Source organism: Anthonomus grandis, chromosome 13 (genome assembly GCF_022605725.1).
Source record: "Anthonomus grandis grandis chromosome 13, icAntGran1.3, whole genome shotgun sequence".
NCBI classification, from domain to species: domain Eukaryota; kingdom Metazoa; phylum Arthropoda; class Insecta; order Coleoptera; family Curculionidae; genus Anthonomus; species Anthonomus grandis.
In genome coordinates, this window is record NC_065558.1 from 11,439,531 (window position 1) to 11,457,060 (window position 17,530).

Consider the following 17,530-nt stretch of genomic DNA (forward strand, 5'->3'; position numbering starts at 1 on the left):
TAAAGTTGAGAACTTTAGTTTGACTTTGTTTTAAATTTGTAATATGTAAAGCTTTTAATAAATTTATACGATTTAATCCATTTTGCCTGCTCCTCGTATAACAAAGTTTCAAAATTTAAAGGGTTCCTATTATTTTGACTTACAAGCCATACATTTTCGTACTTTGGCACAAGCGAAGAAACTTTTGCTCGTAAATTAAAGCACCAGTAATAATCCTTGTCAAACTTGGCATGACACCTAAACAAGAAGCAGAAAAATACATAATTAACTTTCTTTTTCCGACAAAATATTCCCGTAACTGCATCACTTCAATTTTAGAGAACGAGCCCCGCATTTCCAGCATACGGCATCATATAACTTTGAATTTCATAAAATGTAAGAAATAAAACAAAAATTTCCAGAAGTTTTATTGGGCTTTGCGGATGTTATTTTCAGGATTATGTTCCGCAATGTATTTCTACATGGATAAATCCGATATGAGTATCTAGATTATGTATTTCAGACATATTTTTGCTTGAAAATCTGGTTTTACTATTTTAAGAATTTATCAATAAATCTATAGAAAACTAGGTTTGTAATACTTATTAGTTTATATTTAAAAATCCTGCTTAAGGATTAAACAAAACTTATGTTAATCATAATAGACTTTATTAAAGTGTATTTCGATAATAATTATCTTTCTAATGTATGCTACAGATATTTCTGTTCTCTTCTCTTCTCTTCTCTTTTGTGTATGTATCCAAAAATCTTTTACCGCCTCTACCATTAAAAGCCGGCATCCTTTAAAGAGTATCTAAATAAGCAAAACCTTAGCAATAATTCCTTTTCTGTTTCTGAGGTAAGTTTCAATACTGGGTGAAAGGCCATAGATACCTTAAAGCCAAAAGCCAACGTTTTTATGTTCTAAACATGAATAAAAAATGTTAATTGGTCCTAGAACTAAGTTGATTAAATGAAGTAATAGTGAAGCAGCTTACTCAAATTCCTTTATGATCAGCACGACTATTCCAGTTTATAAAAATAGTGAAACGCTTTGTGTCACAAACTATAGACCTATTTCCCCAGTAGTGTCAAACATTTTTGAATTAAATGCATACTTTGAAAGCAAATCTAGTTTTATTGCTGACCAACTTGGATTTCGGTAGGTAGTTCATGGGTTTTGGAAAAATTACTTTTAAGTAAGTTCAATGATCTTTCCAAAGCCTTTAACTATGTATCTCAGAACCTCCTAATTATATGGCTCTGTTAATATGGCCTTACTGGAAATTGACTGGTTTTTTGATAGCTATTTAATAAATAGAAGACAAGCAGATTTTTTAGGCAGATGAACCAGTTTCATAGAGCAATAATCTTAAAATTAGAAAAGAAGCTGATTGTACTTGATTGTACAAACTTAGTATGTGATTATTTTAGAGCAAAGCGTCTTAACCTAAATTTAAATAAAACTGAAAACATGATTTTAACATCAAGACACATTGACTCTCTAAACTATTCTAACAAAATCAAGCGTCTAAAAATAAGTATAGACCAAAAAATTGCATTAATTGCATCTAGTGTATTTTTTTTGAAAAATTTAGCCTTAATTATTGAGCATAGGATTGTATTGCTAGTTTACCATTCTCTTGTGCAATCTGTTGTGTCAATGGTTTACTTATCAATTGGAACAATTCTACATGTGGCAAAATTGTTTGGTTTGCAGAGAAGAGCAGTGCGAGTCATTACTAGAGCTGTATGCAGGGATAATGTAATATCTGTATTACGTCGCTTTAAGATACTTACCATTCGATCACAGTGTATCTATGAATTATTTCTGTATGCTTTTTTAAAGATAAGAGTCAATATAGGACTGTTGAGAAGACCTGTGATCACCTTATTAGAAGAGGAACTGATCTTTGTGTGTCTTTTTTGTGATCTTTTCTTATACTAAGAGTACCTATATCCTTACAAGTAGATTACTTAGAGATACGTGAAACATGTTTTTTCATCTCTTTTTTTTTCTTTTCTTTCTGATGCTATATACAGGGTGTTCATTTGAAAACTTCCCACCACGGATTTATCGAAAACCACTGTTTAAAAAAAAAAACTCCGAAATACATCAAAAGGTTTGTCAAGGGAGACAACTTTCTAACCTAAAATTACTTCACCCTCTGCCCCCCAGGGTCATCCCCTTAAAAATTTTAAATGGCAAGGGGTATCGAGTAATAGCTTGTTTAAAAGGTCTTTCGAAGTCTTTTATTTTGACGTTTGATTTTTTTAAATCGTGTTTTTTTTTCGAATCGTGTTTCATTCTTTAGAGACCGGATTTTCTTATTGTTAAGGTACCGTGAAGATACTAGGAGTAGTTTTGCTGCTTGGGGTGCTCACGGTGCCGTTAAAGTATATTTCTGAGTATATTCTCTTTCTCTACAGGAATCTTGCTCGGTATACTACAAACAATCATTACCATAACTACACCACTTGGCTAGAGTGATGTAAGAATTGATTTCTTGAGATTGCAGATGAGTCATTTGTCCTTATTCTACTCTTTTACAACAAGTTGCCCGAACGTTATAGCAATGCTATAAAAAACGTTTTGCTAAAAAAGGCTTTCTACAACATTAAGAAGTGTTTGTTGTACGATTTCTCCATTTAAAATTGATAACGGTGGAAACCATCCATGTTGTACTATTTAATATTGTTAATTGGTAAATAAAATTGGCCACAGACCAGGGATCAATAAAAAAGCATATCCATTATTTACAGAAAGTAACCTCATTTATAATAAAACAAAATATTTATAGAAAAAACCATGAATGGAGCTTCTATATTAACCTAAATGTTGATGCACATAGAACAATAGATGTGTTAATTTTAGATTCATTCAGTTACATAAGAGCTCCAGTAAAGATCCTTTTATGATACTTACTTTCAAATTTTGGAGGAGAAGGATTTTCTCGGATGTTTCATTCAAGAGCATATTGGCTAGTAGTCACATGTTCAAAAATAGAAATCTAGCTTCGCCTAGCTTTTGCAGATATACCAGCATATTGGTATATCTGCAAAAATTCAATTATTTGAAAAAGAAAATATTATAATAGGTAATGTATAGATGCATGATATGATAGTCTATGTTTAACAAGCATGGAATAAACTTTTGATTTTACACGAGTTGAGAGTTTGTTAGAACGCCTCTACGAATCTATAGATATTTTTTATTACAAATATTTTCTATACTTAATTACTATTTATTAATTACTAGGTTCAATTAAAAAAGAATTTATCATTTAATACCTATGTTTTCCTCATGACCTAGACATCTCCAGAAGTTTATGATGAATTTTTTAACAGATTTTAAAGTGTCAAATCCCGTTTTAGCACAAAACATTTATTTCTTCCCATCTATTCAAGTCAATAAATTGTTTCATAATCCAATGTTCCTATCAGACATTGAATAAATACGCGTAATTTGTGTACTCACTGGAAATTCTGGTTCATTGCTTGTATCAACCGCGATAATCGTATTAATTACGTATCTATCCGACTAAAACCGACCATATTATGAGGATATATCTGGATAATCTATAAGCTGGAAATTAAATTTGTCTCTCTCTCCTATTTCCAGATGTGAGCCCTGTCCGATTCGTTGTCCCGAAGGATGCAGCATAACCGGAAATTGTATCGCTCAAGGTGACGCCTATTTAAGAACGTGCATCGTTGTGGTACAATTGGTTAGTATGGGAATTGTACTTATTTTAGCCCTTGTTGTTTTTAAGCAACGGAAAACAAAGGTGAGTTTGAGCTTACGCAATTTTATTAATACTTATAAGATTTAAAAAAAAAATGTATAGTAAATATAATTGGCACGTATTAATTCATTCATATTTTACAATATTCATAATTCTAAGTAAGAAAACGTTTTCTAGTAATAAAAATTTTATGTTAGGTATTTTTCCTTAAAATTGCCTTACAATAACTTGGATAAAGTCCTACAATAAACTTCTCCTATAAAATTACATGCTGTAACAAGTTTTACTGTATTTGTTAGCAAAAAATTTAAATATCTTTAATAATTTATTACCAGCATTATAGATCAACTCACGAGAAATAATTTTCTGGGTACCTAATATAACCTTGTTGCGCTCTTTATATTCTGTTGCATTTCTTGTTGGGTCTAGAAAGTCTCTAGGGGGAAAGCGACTGAATTATAGTGCCTGAAATACACTAAACTTTAGTTTATAATATATAAGTACTACTTGCGATATTTTGATGAAGTTTTAAAATCCAACAACTGTTATGTTGTCCGATTTTGCATATTTACGGTTGACAAATAATAAAATAACCACGGTGTATATAACTAATCAATTGCTAAATTGGAATGACTTGATGTAAAATGATTTGACTAAATTGGAAATAAAATCTCTAAAAAAGTGGGAGTAGAATAGTTTGGTACTAAGGCGATGATGTAACATGTATTTTTTTATAATATGCTTTAAAAAATCCTTTAAAAGAACAGTTATAACCCTAATGATCCTTTTCATATTTTGGCACAAAACAGTAGTCATGTTCAATTAAGTTATGCCATATTATGTTTAAATTTATTAAAATTTTAATAACCTATCCTTATTTGGTTACCCTTTATTTGAATAATAACAAACAAATAAATCTGTCAATAAAATTTTTTTAATTGTCTACTTCGAAATCGTTGTTATTTTTTCGAATTTAATTTTCATAGTTTGTTTTAGTATGGTTTTAGAAAGCCTATTAAAGTTAAAAGAAAGAAAAAGTGGTAGAGAGAGAAAAAGTAGTAAATTTAGAAAATAATAATAATAAAATATTAATTATGGCAAAAGACGCCTTCATAAGATGTGATTAAAATAATAATAGTAATAATATTAATAATAATGATAATAGTGCTTAAAAAGCTAACGGAAGAATACAAAAATCTCATACATACTTCTTAAGAAGACCAATATACAAAATTGATGAAAAAAAAAACACAAATTCACGGTCCCACAATATATAATCATCAGGCATCTAAAAGCCATACAGAAACTTCACGCTTAATAAATAAACAATAATTTATGATGATGATAATTTATGATTGTTGAACGAAACTCGTGTAGCATGTGATTATATGTTATGAGATCGTACTTTGTGTTTTCTTTGTTTACAAATGGGAGTAAGCATTAAAATAGGGAGAAAATAGGGAAAAAATAGGAGAAACCTAGAATAACACGTTCACTGCCAACTCGGTCTATAAGACCGAAAAGAAATTTTGCCACCCTCGCCAATGCGGTCTATAAGACCGAGCTAAATATTCAATCCTCCTTTGCCAACTGTTTTATTTTACATTGGTTTAGGGCTGGTAATAGACCGAGTTGGAGTCTGACGATAGTTGGAACATATTAGTTTTTTAAAAATATGTCGAACTCGAGATGATTTTTATTATTTTGAATATTTTATTTCTAGATATGGTAGGTTAGAGAAATAAGAATATTTTACATAATATATTGTTTATTTTTAAAATAATCTAAAACAAAAACCAGCAGTTTACATAATAATGTATGAACAAACATAATAAAAAAAATCCTATCTATGGATTTTCATATCTATAAACTTTATTGAAGCAGTCCAAGCAGAAAAACGGTTCACCATCGCAACCTTTACAATAAAAACGTACTCTAGTGAGTTTTCGTGCCTCTTTCCATCCTTTTTCGGTTCTTAGTTTTTCATAGCATTCACTGCAAGGTCTTCGTTTCTTATAGTCACTTTTGCTCATTTCGTCTTTTTGGAGTAATCTCTGCATCCGGTTGCTCTAAAGGATCCTGCGCTTCACATAACTTATATGTAACAGCTTTTCCAAGCTGAAGTAAGGGAATTGTGGCATCCACACTTTCCTTATACATAATCCATGCATTGACCATCGCAGTATTCAGGATAATCTCCACGCCTAACTTACGGTACCTCTTAAAGGTTCTACGTAAAGGCGTCTGATAAGCTGTCATTTGATCAGATATATCGACCGATGACTTTCCTGCATTATATGCTGCAATAGCTTCAGGCTTCTTTACAGTTTTTTTGTCTGCAGTTTGTCGTGTCTACTGTTGTGTTGCTATGTTTTGTAGAAAGAACTAAAACGTTACGTTTATCATTTCATGAAATTACTGTGACATCCTGGTTTTCGAGAGCGGCTATTTCTCCAGATTTAAGTTTTTTGTTTACCAGATCGTTTGGAAGGCCTCGTCTGTTTTTTCGCAATGTCCCTATCAAATATGTTTGTCTATCCATCAGTCTTTTTGCCAAATCTACACTTGTATACCAGTTATCTGTTACGAGAGTACGGCCTGAATCTAATATGGATTCAAAAAGACTCATGACTACAGATGTAGGAGTAGTACGACCTTGGTAAATAAAGCAAAAAATATAGGTATAAAATATATGCCTATATCATAATAACCTAATCTGCCCACTACAAAAAAAAAACAAAAAAACAGCACGACTATACACGATTTACGGAATAAAGATAAGTTTCTCTTACCATTATCCTCTGATTGAGAAGATTCATCTGACATGTTTTCCATAATTCGATCCATTTCGTCTTGTAACTCTTTTTGCGTCAAAGCACGTCGTTTCCTGGACATATCACAACAAAAATATCAACAAAAACCACCTATTCCGTCTGAAACGTTTACTAATTGAAATGTAATTATAAAGACAGCAGACTCCACGTGCTGACTTGTTAGGATTGCGCAAAATCGCTGTGCGACCACGGTCTATTAGACCGCGTGACATTTTCGTCACTTTTGACATAAAAATGACATCTACAAAAAAACTAACTGCAGGTGACGTGATAATAACTAAAAGTCTTTGACTAGACAAAGTGGCTTCAGGAGAACTTTTTTTTTCTTGGCCCCTACTTTTGTGGCGCTAGTGAAATAATTGCAAATTTTGCTTGGCAGTGAACGTGCTAAATTAAATTAAAAACATCAAAATAATACTGAACGTAAAAAATGAGGAAGGAAGAAATCATAAAGGAAATTGAAAATCTTAAGCAAAAAGTCCTAGCATACGCATAACATAAACAGAGATATGAAAGAAGCTGCAACTTTTACCAGCAAAAAAAAACTATTTAATAAATTAACGAATGTAAATCCTTTTTACCGAAACATTGGAAAACAAAATCAGAATGGAAGAATAAACTTACAAAAAAAAAATATTGGAACCGAACAATATATGGGAACAGAATGCAATACATGATAATAATGCCAAATGAATCAGAAAAGAGGAAGAACGAACCAAGAAAATACCATTTATGCAACATCAGGATACTAATCGTATAAAAATATCCTGGAACAGGCAAAAACTGGAAACCAGAAGGACCAGATAAAATTACAAAGTTTTGACTAAAAGAAGCTAACAGCCCGGCACTCTATATTGGGAAATGAATCTTACATCTGAAACAGTTTTAAAAATGCAACAAGAAGTATTATATATTTAATATCTTAAAATTAGGAGACAAAAAATTTAAGTAACTATAGGTCTATCACCTGCTTATCAGCAATATTTAAGATGATCGCCTCCACAATATCAAAACTAATATACGAGCATTTAGTTACCAATCGTCTTTACTTGGAAGAACAAAAAGACGCACCAAAATATCGTTTGGATGCAAGAACTTGCTGCTTCTAAATAAACTGATAGCAGACGACTTTAAAATTAGAAAGAAAAGCATTTCAGTGTCTTGGATTCACTACAGGAAAGCATTTAATAGTGTACTCCATAGCTGGATTGAACAAACTTTAAAATATACCACTTAGATGACCATATTGTTCCTTATTCATTCAAAATCCTGCAGAAATTCTAAACATGAATAATACTATGTGATATAGGAGAACATAGAAGCAGAACACATTACCATAAGTCGAGGAATTTTCCAAGATTACTCCCTTTCTCCTCTTCTCTTCTATACTAGACTAACATATTATTTTTTAATACCGCTCAGTCAAGAGATCAGTAATTCGAGAAAAAATACAAACCTATAACAACATAATTTCACACATTTCTATATAGATGATCTGAAGTTACTTGCTAAAGATTAAAATGATTTAATCTATAAAAATGAAATTTGGGTTAGATAAATGCGCCACTTCAACAATCAATCAAGGAAAACCAGTTAAAATAAACAACTTTAAACCAGAAAATCACCTGAAAATGCGAAGCCTGGAATCAGAAAATACATATAAATACTTAAAGAACATAGAAAAATGAAAGAGCTTCTTAGAGAGAATATTTCAGAAGAACTAGGAAAATTATGCAAACTGAACTAATAGGTGAAAATAAATTCAATGCAAAAACACTCGCGGTACCTTTTTTTAGAGTACAGCTTCGGAATACTAGACTCGAAAGTGGACTAAATCAAGAAGGTTGATACTAAAACCCAAAAATGTTAACAGCAAATGGATCACTACATCCTAAAGTAGATCTCGAACAATTATAGGTTCAAAGATCAGACGTAGAAAGAGAAATAAGACAAATAGAAGATGCTTATAATATGGCTTATACAATATTGCAATCAGATATTTTTCAAGAAACGAACAAATACGTTGCGATGATGTAAATACTGGAAACACAAACAATAACAAAAACAATTGCACATAATGCACATAGGGCTAAAAAGGTAACTGATGAATTGTACATAAGAGACGAAAGACGCACAAAAAAATCTCAATAGCAAAAAGTTAAAATAAAATCTAATGAGCTGCTGAAAGATAAGTGAACTAAGAAACCATTACATGGACAATTTTAAAAAACCCTAAAAAATTCTAATGTAGAAAAAAACATATTCTATCATTTCTTAAGACTGAAAGTGAAGCACTAGTTACAACCGCTCAGTATCAAGCTATAAAAACGAGATATTATGATAAACACTAAATGCCGAGCCTGTAATGAAGGGGAGAAACACATCAGCCATATTATATTAGGATGCTGTGAGTTAATATGGCTGATGTGCTACCTGAAACGACACTGGCTGTTATGTTTGAAATTATAATATAAAATACCAGGGAAACCGGTATAAATACCAACCATCAGATGTAACCACAATTAACGACATCACTATTTAAAAAAATTAAAAACACAGGCTTTGATGAAAATGTTATTTTCAAAATTCCGGTTTTTCCTTGCCTAGCTTCATCTCTCATAAATCTTTGTATAGAGTATTATTACTGAATAATAGTCATTTAATACTCTTAGGTTACAAGAACTTTTCAGATATGACATTTTTAGGAAGCAATTTAATACTTAGAAGAATTCATGAATTATCATGGACAGAATTAAAATTCCAATAAAAAATCTGACGTTGGTTTTTTCTGTACTCTATCACATTGGCACAAGCAACTAAAAATAAAAAAAATTCGAAGTAGTAATCTTAAATTCTATCCCTCCTTTAGCACCTTTTAAGTCCTTATTAAAATAGCACAAAACTTTTTCAAAAGCAAATTGCAAAGTCCATCCAAACCAAAAAAGAATCTAATGTTCTGATCTCTTAAGTCAATGTTGTTCATAATTTTTTGGATAAATCTTATAGATTCTACTATTATAAAGATAATATTAAATATAATTAACCTTACATGTTATTATTATATGCTAGTATGCTATTTAGGACCTATATGGTTAATTCTAAAAGAAGTTATCCAAACAGCTACAGCTAAAACTACATCCTGTCCTTAAAGTATTCCAGCGGAAGCTGACTTAGATAGTTTCAAAAATATTTGAATACTAAGATGCAATAATGACATTCTTATTGTGAAAATAAAGATATCTAATACTCACACAACTCATGTAAGGTAAACCAATGCCAGCCTATTTTAAATTCGTGTTTTAATTATGTTCGTTCGTTTTTAATCTAACATAATCGTTTTTTAATTATATTAAATTCATAGCTCGGCTTGAATTACTTGTCCCTTAAGTCCAGATTTCAGGATGTGACTCCTAAACTCCTAATCTTATTAATTAGCAAACATTTTATGTCTTGGTTGCTACCTTTCTTTCTAAATTCGCTCTAAAAAGACAGGCCAAATATTTGGTTATATAGCTTAATTTTATTCCCTTCTTCATCTGGAAATCAAAGAGTTTCCTCTAGCATTACAGGTTCCTAATTAAGTCCCGTCCATTTAAAAAGGAGTCTTTAATCTTTAATAACTCTTTAATTATAAGAACTTAGAACTCAATGTTTGGTCAATATATACGAAGAGGAATATAAAGGTGTAGGGTCACAATCTTCTTTTCCGGATTACCTCTTAAAGGTAATTCCCCAATCCCCGGATTAGAAAAACTAGGATCCCATACCAGTAACTAGACTTTATGATTTCTTAAGGAGAAAGTTGCTTGTCCAAGTTTATTACTTTTGATTCTGGATTGTTTTTCAAGAGAAAGATATAATTTGCATGTTTATAGAAACCAACCAACTTGCAATTTTAATTTAAAAAATCTACCAGTAATAAAACTTAACATACATACATTTCATTTTTGTACGCGAAAATCATGTGTCGGACGAAATAAATCCAGGAACTAAATGGAAATCGTAAAAAATAATGTCATCTACAAACGCCACTGGTTAGAACTTAAAAAGCGTGTTTTAAATTTCATAAAAATGGCTGGTAAACTTTTAAATTAATCATTTAAAAAACATTTTTTCATTGTGTCATCAGCTATGCACTAAAGACAATTTAATAGCCTCTTTCAAGAACAAAAAACAACATATCTTGGCAACGAAGTCATATTTAATTCATATAACTAAAAAAATAAGGTTTTACTATATTATGTCAGATATTAAATTGTAACTCCTACTCAATATCTTTACTTTAAAGTCTATAATATTATGTATTAATGATAACTATTTATATGCTTAATATTTTTTAGGCTATAGCGACTGGTATGTGGACCATTTTAGAAATAATATTACTAGGATTTTTAATCTTGTACAGCACCGTAAGTATATTCTTTTCTAACCTAATAAATCCTTTAGTTCTTGTATTATATTGCATTCATTAAGAAACTACTTTAAACCCTATCCCAGCTGAAAAACAAGTTCCTATCTCACCCTAACCTCGTTTGTAGGTGATTATAAGAAGTCTAGAACCATCAATAGAACGTTGTCTGCTAGAGCCCTGGATAAGAGAGATTGGATTCATTATTTGTTATGGCGCGATCGTTTTAAAACTCTATCGACATCTCATTGAATTTCGAACGAGAAAGGCTCACAGATGGGTAAGTTTCGACAATGGAAAAGATCCGGTTCTAGTTTTATTTTATAATTTTTTGGACATGATAAATTGATGTTAGGTATTATCCGATGCGATGCAGAAGGAGAGTTTTTAAGCAACGGTTTTGTCGCCTAAAAGGGGAGAAAATAAAAGAAACGCGGGAAACAGACGTTTATTATGCCATTTGATTAAGTGTCTTAAGCCGGAACAGAACGCTGGTAATTTTATTAAGTAAAATGCAGCTGGCGCCGTTAATCAATTTTATTTTTTCCCGGAAATACATCCTCGTTTTATTTATATTTTGATCCTTTATTTAATTTGTTTTCTCGTTTGCGTTTTGCTTCGACTTAAAGAGGATGAGCATTGCAAATTGACAGTTACCTATTAAATATCAATATGATCTATCATTGTACATACATACAGGTTGATCGTAAAGTAAGGGATGAATCCAATATCTCGTAAGAATTTGTTATTTTTAAAATCGCTCGGACCCGCCAACTTTTTTTGAGGCATAATTTGCGAAAAAAAAAATTTACAGGGTGTCTCAAAAAAGCTTTGCTAGATTTTTTTTTTAAATTTCAACTTAATTTTTTATTGCATTTTTGGATTTCCCTCACAATTCTAAGCATTTACATGTAGTATATGCTATAGCGTTAGAAGTTATTCTCATTCAAAATGAAAAAAGGTCATGAAGAAAACAAAAAATAAAATAATTTTTAAAACGTTTTATTGAAACGAAAACAAAGCTTCGTAAACTTAAAAATAATTTTATTTTAGCAAATTTTTCTTAATTTCCCACCGATTTTTATGAAAGTTAGACTAATAGACAGGGTATTTAATTTAGAACGAAAAGTGTTTCTCTAAAAAATTTGAAAAACTAGATATTTTTAGAGTAAAAAATTAAATATGAAAAAACGTGTAAAATTAATAGGAGTAGAGTATCCCAAGTAGAAAAACAAATATAGTTCGCTTAATTTTTCATCAATTTACATGAAAATTAAATTAGTAAACAGGGCATTTAATTAAAAATAAAAAGTGCATCTATAAAAAATTTAAAAAACTGGACATTTTTAGAGTAAAAAATTAAATATGAAAAATATGTGTAAAATTAATAGGACTCCTAAGTAGAAAAACAGGTATAATTCCTTTAATTTCTTACCGATTTTCATAAGAATTAGATTAACGGAGAGGGTTTTTAGAAATTGAAAGAACTCGTCCATTATCTCAAAGAGACCTACGTAACTAGAGAAAAAATAAAAACTCCAACTCTCAGTCTCAAAATGTCTTTTTAATTAATCAGGTGGTGACATGTTTCGCTAATAAAGCATCATCAGACCTTATAGCTAGATGACCTGCTAAGTACATTGTACTTGAGTACTTAGCAGGTCATCTAGCTATAAGGTCTGATGATGCTTTATTTCTCTACTTGGGAGTCCTATTATTTTAAAATTAATAGGACTCCCAAGTAGAGAAACAGGTATAGATCCCTTAATTTTTTATAGATTTTAATAAAAATTAAATTATTTAATCGGATATTTAATTTAGAACAAAAAGTGTATCTATAAAAAATTAAAAAAACTGAATATTTTCAAAATAAAAAATTAAATATGAAAAAATGTGTAAAATTAATAGACTTCCAAGTAGAAAAATTGGAATAATTCCCTCAATTTTCCATCGATTTTCATAAAAATTAGATTAGTAAGCAGGGTATTTAATTTAGAACAAAAAGTGTATCTATAAAAAAATTGAAAAACTAAATATTTTTAAAATAAAAAATTAAATATGAAAAAATATGTAAAATTAATAGGACTACCATGTAGAAAAACAGATATAATTCCCTCAATTTTCCACCGATTTTCATGAAAGTTTGATTAATGTCCTCCGTTGGTCAATTGATAATAGTCTAATTGACGAATTTATTATTTATTGACGAATGCGTTGTCTTTAATTATCTAGATTGGTCGGTTAGTTTTTAAATACTTCTCCTTTAAGGTATCTCCTTAAAAACAAGTCTGATGATGTTAGATCGGGTGATCTTGGTGGCCACTTAAAAACACCGCTCCTTCCAATCCACCCGTTTGAAAAAGTGTCGGGTAATTAAGTTAAATTGGAACCAGATGCTATGGAGTGGCAAATCCGGACGTTCTATCTCGGAAAAAAGGGCTACCCTTTGAGCTGGATCAAATTACGTTTCCAGAAAAGTCAGGTATCTCTCACCTGTTAAATTTTCTTTAAAGAAAGGACCGATAATAATGTCACCAATAACGCAGCCCACACGTTTATTTTCAGACTGATTTGTGTATGTCCTTCCCTCATCCAGTAGGGATTTACATTAAAGCAGTACCGAGAGTTCTAGGTATTTACACCACTATTTAAGTAGATTTAAGTGACTTCGTCGGAAAAAAGTATATTTTCCACTAAATTTGGATTCTCCAAACAGATATTAAGGCGCCTCTCAAAGTATCCTTAAAAGAGTTCTTGATTGACTTGCATCTTATGAGGGTGGTATTTATTCATATGTAGTATTTTAAAAAGACTTGTTTTTCCAATATCCATGTTCTTTGCTATTTGCCTAGATGCTACATTTTGAATATCTTGAACTGCCAATAAAATCTCTAACTGCTTATTTATCAACTTGAGGACGACCACATCTAGGAACATTTCTTCCATGACCAAATTGACTAAACTTCTGCTCAATTTGACTATCGATTGCGATATTGGCGAAAGATTGGGGTATTTTTAATTAAAAAACTTACAAGCTTCCTGATACGTTCTACCTTGATTACCGTAGCCAATGATAATCAAGATTTCTATGCACTGTGTCTCAATAAGCCGCATATTAATGTAATATAGTGTTAAAAAAAAAGGAAATAGGCTGAAAAACTAGTAAAACGTTACGAAAATGCATACAGAACTGTCAACGATAATAACTATTGACAATAATTATTATTTTGCTTCCCGCGTATTAGCTATGCCGAAATATTGAATTTTCAAATTTTGAATAAAAATAACTGCAAAACGCGTGGTCTTAGGTATAGCACATGCTACATGAAAAATGTTTAGAATTATAAGGGCAATCCAAAAATGCAATAAACAAATTGGGTACTAATGGCAGTTGAATCATCTCACCTGTTGGATTATCTTGTCCACTTGCAGTTTACATCTTATGGATTCTTTAGACATTTTCTGTTGCGAAGTTTATGTTACTTTGTGTGCTGTTACTTTTCTTTTGAAAAGGCCTTGTAGTTCATCTTCATTCTATGCTATAAGGATTATTGCATCGTCTATATAGCATAATACTTTAATGGTGCTATTGCCTATCTATTTTTAATGATTTGGTCCATAATAATGTTGTACAGGGTAGCACTAAGGCTGTCACCTTGTATTAATTGGAACTTCTTTAGACAGTCCATCTGTCGTTTTTATTGCCGTTCTACTTCTGCTGTTTAGTTTTTGTAGAATTCTTTGACACCGGTAATGATGGTATTTTGGTCTAGAATCTTCATTACGTCACCTACTCGGACCCTGTCGATTGCCTTAATTAAATCCAGAAAACAGACAAATATAGGCCTAAATTCTAGTGATTTTTCTGTCATTTGGCTTAATATAAATATTGCGTCCACTGTCGATCTGTCCAGCAGACTAAATCTACGTTCCATGATTTTGTTTGTCCATTGGCGATGATTTTAGTAAAGAGTTTAAGGGCCAAGTTCAGATAGAGAGAAATATAACTCTATTTTATGTATAGATATAGACATACTTACACTCTATTTATCTGGTATGGTTCCGGATCTAATTATCTTTTTAAACAGTTTGGTGAACTCTTTCTGTTACTGTTATGACAAAAATAATAATCCGGCAAGACTAACCGGTTTACAGGGACTATTTCTAGGGAGTTGAGTTTGTTCGACAGTCTTGATTTAAAAGTTTTAAACAACAAGAACAACTCCCTAGATCTGATAGGTTCCAGAAACCCTGTTAAATTTAAATGATAAAAAAAGAACCTATCAGGCCGGCTTCACGGGTTCTCAGTAGTAAAACACCTTACTTTAATTTAAATAGGGAGTTTATTAAAGTTGTAAGGCAAACAAAATCTACATGGAAAGTAAATATTCATGATGGTATTAAAAATGTAAACAAAAATAATAAAAGATATATATCATAAGTTTATAACCTAAAGGTACCTGAATTCGTGAGTGATCACTTCGGAAGCATTACCTAATAAAGCGTAACATTGAATTGTTTTAATTTACATAATTAGAAAATAAATATAACTTTAGTTTTAAAGATTAAAATGAGAAGGTGTTAAAACAATAAATTCATGTTAAATCATAGGACAAATAAATCAAAAGAATATGGTTAAAATCAATTAAAGAGGAAAAGAAAAAGACTAGTAAGCTTACGGGTCAAGATCCATGGTGTTCTTCTTTCGGGAGCGAGAGCCCGCGATGGGTTATTTCTCACCACATAGGGCTCAAGGCATCATGTGGGTTGACGCGGCTAAGAGCGGCGAAATTATCTGCTTTTTGGCTTCAGGACAAAATCCTCATCACTGCTGGATCATGGTTAGCGGTTTACAAATTCATATTCAAGGAGCCGAAGTTTCAAAAGGCATCCGGCTTCAAAAAATATTTGATTGAAAATGAAGAAACACTAATGAATTTTAGTTTTTAGTATTAATTTAGCTAAAAATGTGCTGGCGGATAGAGATGATACCAAATTTATTTCACGGCACGATTAATCTCTCTCCGTCACAGCAAACAGCACGGTTCACCTTTGACAGACGCAGGAGCTGGAAAAGACCTCCAGATGCGTCGCGGAACTGCTTAAGTAGCAGTCTAAAAGACGTCTGGGCATGACCCGAGATTGAGGAACTTCGCTCGTTACTTTAGAAAGTACAAATACGGGACAAATCGTAATAATTCAATTGCCGTGAAATCTTCTCCATGCACAGCATATTGTAAACAATAACAAATAATTAAAGTGGAGATGACGTTGATAGTGGTTCAATGAAAAACATTGGCGAATTCCATTAAAAATCGAAGGCAATTGTAATTATGGTGGGTGTCTCAGTCAGCAGTCGTACTTATAAAGTTTTGAAAGAAAGATTTATAACAAGGTCATTTTTAAATATTTTAACCAAATGAATAAAAGTTAGGATTCTCCAGATCCCGTCTAAAGCGTAATTAATCCTGTTACACTATTATTCTTTGTTGGTTTCCTACCTTCAAATCAATGTTGTAACACAATAAAAAAAATCTCACTAGCAAATCTCATATTACGAGACAGTTTTACCACTAAACAAAACTCTTTATTATTAATCTCGACACGTGTTTCGAAGATTAAAACTAAATTAAAACACTTACAAATCTCCTTATATACTAATGATGTAACTAATAGAGCGGAAAAAGCAATGAATCATGGCCAAACAAATCTTAAACACTAACTAAACTATATAATTGACTATAAGGGATTGGACCTTTATCCCTGTTAAGAATGTTTTTTTGATTCTTGAATATTGCTAAACTTTCGTATGCATCTAAGTTTCTATTGTTATTAACTGGTTTGAGTAATTTTAATTTGTCTATCCCTACAAAGTGACCAGTATTTAAAACATGTTCAGCCACACTTGACTTTTCAACTCTTCCATATTTCACATGAGCTACATGTTCTTTAAATCTGACACTAATCGATCTTCTGATTTGTCCTATGTACTTTTTATCATAATCGTTGCAATTAATCTCATAGATCCCAGACTTTTCATTGGTCTTTATTTTATCTTTTGGGTTTTCTAAAAGATTTCGTAACTTGGTCGAACTTTGATAGACCTTTGTTTGAGCTAAGTCTTTGAAAATTCTATTAAAGCCTCTCGTCAAGGTAGGATCGTATGGTATTGCAACAAAAGTTTGCTTATTTTCATTTTTTTTTTAAAATATGGTAGAATTTTTAAGATTAACTTTAAACCTATGTCTTCTAATCTCGTATGTCTCGTAATTTGAGCATCAAACCAAAGGTTCTAACCATAGGACGACTAGCAATCTCATATCTTTGAAGAATTTATAGACGCCACAGAATTTATGCTTTTTGCGTGTTGCTGTATTTTCCTATGCTCTTCTATGGCATAATATGTAGTAAAGGTATTTTGATGTTTATTTATTAACGAACCATAAATAGGTAAATAATTAATGTAACCGTTTTCCCTATTTTATATTTTATTATGTGCTTTTGACGATGTATCTATGATAGGATACTAAATAAAATTTTAATTTAATAATAGTAACGTAATG

At 31.2% G+C, this 17,530-nt stretch overlaps 1 protein-coding gene across 2 annotated transcripts in view; it reads left to right on the forward strand.

Moving 5' to 3' along the window:
- Positions 1-17,530, forward strand: part of LOC126744024 (probable G-protein coupled receptor 158) — an 80,156-nt gene that overhangs the window by 45,154 nt on the left and 17,472 nt on the right. For both annotated transcript variants that reach the window (XM_050451333.1, XM_050451334.1), the window contains exons 4-6: positions 3,602-3,767; positions 10,900-10,968; positions 11,098-11,247. In XM_050451333.1, the coding sequence (XP_050307290.1) occupies positions 3,602-3,767; positions 10,900-10,968; positions 11,098-11,247 (385 nt within the window). The remainder of the gene's footprint in view (positions 1-3,601; positions 3,768-10,899; positions 10,969-11,097; positions 11,248-17,530) is intronic.